The sequence below is a fragment of the Papaver somniferum genome, chromosome 2 (assembly GCF_003573695.1).
Source record: "Papaver somniferum cultivar HN1 chromosome 2, ASM357369v1, whole genome shotgun sequence".
NCBI lineage: Eukaryota > Viridiplantae > Streptophyta > Magnoliopsida > Ranunculales > Papaveraceae > Papaver > Papaver somniferum.
In genome coordinates this window covers 102,511,155-102,515,905 of record NC_039359.1, presented here as the reverse complement: position 1 = coordinate 102,515,905, position 4,751 = coordinate 102,511,155, and the positions used below count along the sequence as shown (strand labels likewise).

At 39.3% G+C, this 4,751-nt stretch overlaps 1 protein-coding gene across 1 annotated transcript; it reads right to left on the bottom strand.

The window, feature by feature from the left end:
• Positions 1-213: 213 nt before the first annotated feature.
• Positions 214-3,481, bottom strand: LOC113351697. Its single transcript, XM_026595637.1, has 6 exons — positions 3,474-3,481; positions 1,965-2,460; positions 1,635-1,794; positions 1,257-1,523; positions 551-1,128; positions 214-396 (listed from the first exon to the last, which is right to left on the bottom strand). Exons 1-6 carry the CDS (start codon positions 3,479-3,481, stop codon positions 214-216), a joined length of 1,692 nt encoding a protein of 563 aa, XP_026451422.1.
• Between the last annotated feature and the right edge of the window lie 1,270 nt (positions 3,482-4,751).

The following is a 4,751-nucleotide window of genomic DNA, read 5'->3' as shown; positions in this document are numbered from 1 at the left end:
CTTCATGGATTGTGACATGTTGATGCTCAAACTTCTTTGCATAATGGTCCACCAAAATGTTTGATATCTGAGGTTGATCAGTAATTACATTTCCTTCTGTATTCTCCAGCTCTGTAATATTATTATGAGATTGCCTTATTTTTATTGTAGCATGAAAAAATTCAGTATTAGCACCACCTTCCTTAACCCAGTTGACTCTAGCTATATCCCTCATTAGTTCATTATATTGTTTTGACAGAATTTCTTGGCTGCCCCTTGCTGTAAATCATTTAGCAACGTAATATTTTCTGGATCTGCATCTGACAATAAAGTAGCAGCAAGTACTTCATCCTCTGAAGTCTTCATTTTAATTCTGAGATCACCAAAAACCTCCCAATTCCACTTCTTCAAAATCGGCTTCAATCTTTTTAGTTTTTATATGAAAGTAAAAGCTGGATTGCCTGATATTTCTTCATTCCATGCATATTTAATTACATCAAGAAAACCAGGATGAGAAGTCCAAACATTTTGGTATCTGAAAGGAGCATTTGTTGGTTTGCAAGTATTGAACAATAGAACCAAAAAGAGGTCCATGATCTGATGTATCCCTAGCACCTACTTTATATGACCAACCTGTAAACTTTTCCAGCCATTTGAGATTGTAAAAAGCCTTATCAATATCATATAATATTCTTTTTTTACCAGCTCTATTATTGCACCAAGAGTATTTGATTCCAGTTCTTGTAGCTTGAATAAGATTACAAGTTTCTAAACAATTCCTGAACTCTTGCATTGAAATTCTAAGAGGTCTTCTGCCCCCAGTTTTTTCATCATAGCTCAACACCAAATTGAAATCCCCAATTATCATCCAGGGGAAATTTCTTTGACTAATATTAATCAATTCTTCCCATAAATCTCTTTTATCCACAGTGAGACAGGCTGCATGAATTCCAGTTACCATAACATCACCCACTTGAACAGTAATAGCTTGAGTTGTGGATGAAACCACCCCTGGTCTTGAAAGGGATGAATTCCAGAAAAGCCAAATATTCCTTTTTTTATAATCAGTTGAGTTGTGTATGACCATTTTACTCATTCCAGGTAAATTCAAACTTTTAAAATCACTACTAGAAACATTAATTTTGGGCTCTGCAATCCATAGTAATGAAGATCTAAAATTCTTAACTAAATTTCTCAGTTTATCTTTGGCTTGAATGCTTTTCAAGCCTCTGAGATTCCAGAAAATTACTTTCATTGAAAATTTGGCTGAGAAGTACCAGTATTTCCCATATTAGAAATAGACTTAACTGAATTATTTGCTTGCTTCCTAGTGACCACATTTGGTACATTTTTAAGCTTTTTCCCCTTAACAGGTTTACTAATCACTTTAGAAAACATATGCTCCTGTTTCTCTGCAACCTTAACAAGGGATTGAAATTTACCAGGAGAAGCAAAATATGTACCTGAATTAATAATATTATGTGCATTCTTGAATTTAGCAATGGAGCCAGTTACTTCCTTCCAACCTTCTGAAGTTGGTGTCCCTGCATTTTGTGAAGTTAAATTCTCAGAAGTATTAGCCTGCTCTGCAACAAAACTATTAACCTGTTCTAGTGTAGCAGGTGTTTCAATGACTGACATCACATTTTACATACTTGCACCCACATCTATAATTTTTTCTACAGATAAGGGAGGAAAATTAATTGGAGACTCCAAAAGACCATTAAAATCTTTATTCTTATTAACTGCAGGAGTAGTGTTCTGAAATGCAGAAATATTAGCTGCAACTTCTTCTTCTTCACAATTTTTTCCTTCCTGCAAGTTGGAACAAGAATGAAAACAAATATCAAAACCACCAGTTGCTTGAGCTGTGACTTTTTTTGGTGTATATCTCCATTGAGGTTTATGAGTCTTCACACCCTGATTTTGTTCTCTTCTAGCCACTCTACATTTATATATTAGGTGACCCACAATTTTGTATTTACTACAGAATTTAGGAAGTTTAGATAGCCTAATCTCTTGTTCAAATTTGATTCTACTACAACTTTATTTGGAATAGTTTTTGTAATATCAATCTCAACCAAAATGCTAGCATAATATCCAACTACTTTCTTCAGAGTTGTAGAATCAATATGAATTGGTCTACCAATTGCACTACCCATAGACATGAGTATATCTTCACGCCAGTATTCAATACTGAGACCAGGAAATAACATCCATACAAAGGCACTTGATGAATTTTGTTCTTCAGGTTTAAAATCACGCTCCCAGAAACGAAGCTTCAAAAATTGGGAATCTACTTCCCATAAACCCTCGTACACCAATTTTATATCCTCCTCATTCACAGGTTTGATAATAAAAAAACCTTTGCCAATACGAATGAATTGACAAGTACCTGTAAGAGCCCATTGCTTCCTCAAAATTGGTTCTGCTACTGAAAGTCTCAAGTTTACCAAATCTAATCTTCCAATTAAACTGAACCTTCATTCATTAACACTTTCATCAATAATCTCATCAGGAATGAAAACTGGTGGATTTAGATTCATTGGAACAAAACTATTCTCAGATCTAAAGTTTTTTCAAATTTTTGACTCCGATCGAGGATTTGAATTTTCTCTCATTTTTAAAACATATTTAAGGAATATCTAAAGAAAAAACAATTAAGGAATTACTCTAACTAACACCTAAATCAAGAATTTCACCTGAATTGAAGATGAAGAAGTTCAGAAAACGAGAATTTTTTTTTGGAAAACTCCGAATCAGTCGCCGAGTTGCAGAGCTCAACTCAAACCAATCCTCTTTTTACTTCAATCTCTCTAGTAGAACGAGAATTGGATTGACTATTCCTTTGCAAGTTAGTCTTTCTCCAGTTGGGAGCATCGGATCTTGTCTTTGACTTTACAAAGTTATTCTTTTGATAATTATTACAATTGTGAAAAGACTTCGTATGATGTTTATAGGAAAATCTAGGTGTTTGAGGGTGAAAACAGTTTCTGTTGATTTTGGTAATTTCGAGTGTATAGGTGAGAAACAAGTCTAAACCCTAAACAATGTACTGCAAGGGAGTACTTTAATTCGAGAGATCAATCTGTACAAATCCGGCCTAAACCAAGAAATGGTCGTTCCAGACTTGCTTCGGTCACAAAGTGAAGGAGAAGGGTTGGTCTTAGGGAGGGAAGCGAAGAGAGTGTTGAGACCAGAATAGTTGATTCTGGAAGAGTAGTTTTTTGACGATTTGTATCAGAAAGTGGAAAGCTAACAGATGGTAAAGCTAACAAGTGATTTCTGAGTGTTGTATTCTCCCTGACCAAAAAACCTGTTCTTTGGTGGAAATAGGTGAGACCTATTTATACACGTCGTGACAAAACGTACCCTGGTCTCGTAAGAAGTGGAAACAGTTGAGTAAATGGAAGAAAGCGGTAACTGTTAACGCCTGGAATTGATGTTTGCATAATGAAGGAAACGTTTCACCATTACTTCTTGTATTTACTAACCGCCTCATTCTTATGAGACTTTCTTGTAACGGTCGTAGTGGACGCCGCACACTCTAAACCGCCAGACCAATACCCTGATGAGCATCCCCCAGTTTGTGACATGTTTTGATGTCCCGAGTGTTTTGTGTAGCATATTGCTATTGTTTGGAAAGTTGATCTTGGGAGGCTTGCCGGCTCGGTGGTGACATTCGACGGTCGAGATTTTGCATCTTGATAGGAAGGTTAGCCGTTGATTGTGGTTACCTTCCGTTGGTAGCCAGCAGCGTGGCCACGGTGCTGGCATGGCTTGCGCATGCTCTTGGCGTGGCTAATTAGGGTTTGGTGCCGTGACTATAGAATTGGCATAGCTAAGTGTGCGCCGTGTCCAAAGAGTTGGCACCGTAGCCAATGGTTGCCACAAGTCGTTTGGTTTAGTGGCGAGCTTGTACGGCTGAAATTTGCATCTCAGAAGGAAGGATAGTCGTTGATTGTTGCAACCTTCCGTTTGGAAGCCAGCGTCATGGAGGCATGACCAACATGGATTTGGCACCGTCGCCAAATTAGGGTTTTGGCACCGTGGCCAAGAGTTGGCACCGTATCCAAGAGATTTCCACAAGTCGTTTGGTGGCAAGTTTATACGGCTGAGATTTGCATCTCAGAGGGAAGGGTAGTCGTTGATTGTTGCAACCCTCCATTTGGCAGCCAGTGGCATGGAGGCATGGCCTGCGTGGCTTTGGCATGGTTTAGGCGCGGCCAAGCTAGGATTGTTGCAACCCTTCGTTTGGAATCTAGCGGCATGGAGGCATGGTTTTGGCGTGGTTTAGGCGTGGCCAAGCTAGGATTTTGGCATAGTTTTAGGCGTGACCAAAATTAGGGTTTTGGCATAGTTTAGGCGCGGCCAAAATTAGGGCTTGGCATTGGGCCAAAAAGTTGCAACGCGTTTGGTGGCGAACTTGGACGGCTGAGATTTGCATCTCAGAAAGAAGGGTGGTCGTTGATTTTGTAACCCTTCGTTTGGCAGCCAGTGGCATGGAGGCATGGCCGGCGTGACTTTGTCATGGTTTAGGCGTGGCCAAGCTAGGATTTTGGCATAGTTTTAGGCGCGACCAAAATTAGGGTTTTAACATAGTTTAGGCGCGGCCAAAAATAGGGCTTGGCATTGGGCCAAAAGTTGCCACGCGTTTGGTGGCGAACTTGGACGGCTGAGATTTGCATCTCAGAAGGAAGGGTGACCGCTGATTGTTGCAACCCTTCGTTTGGCATCCAACAACATAGAGGCATGGCTGGCGTGGCTTTGGT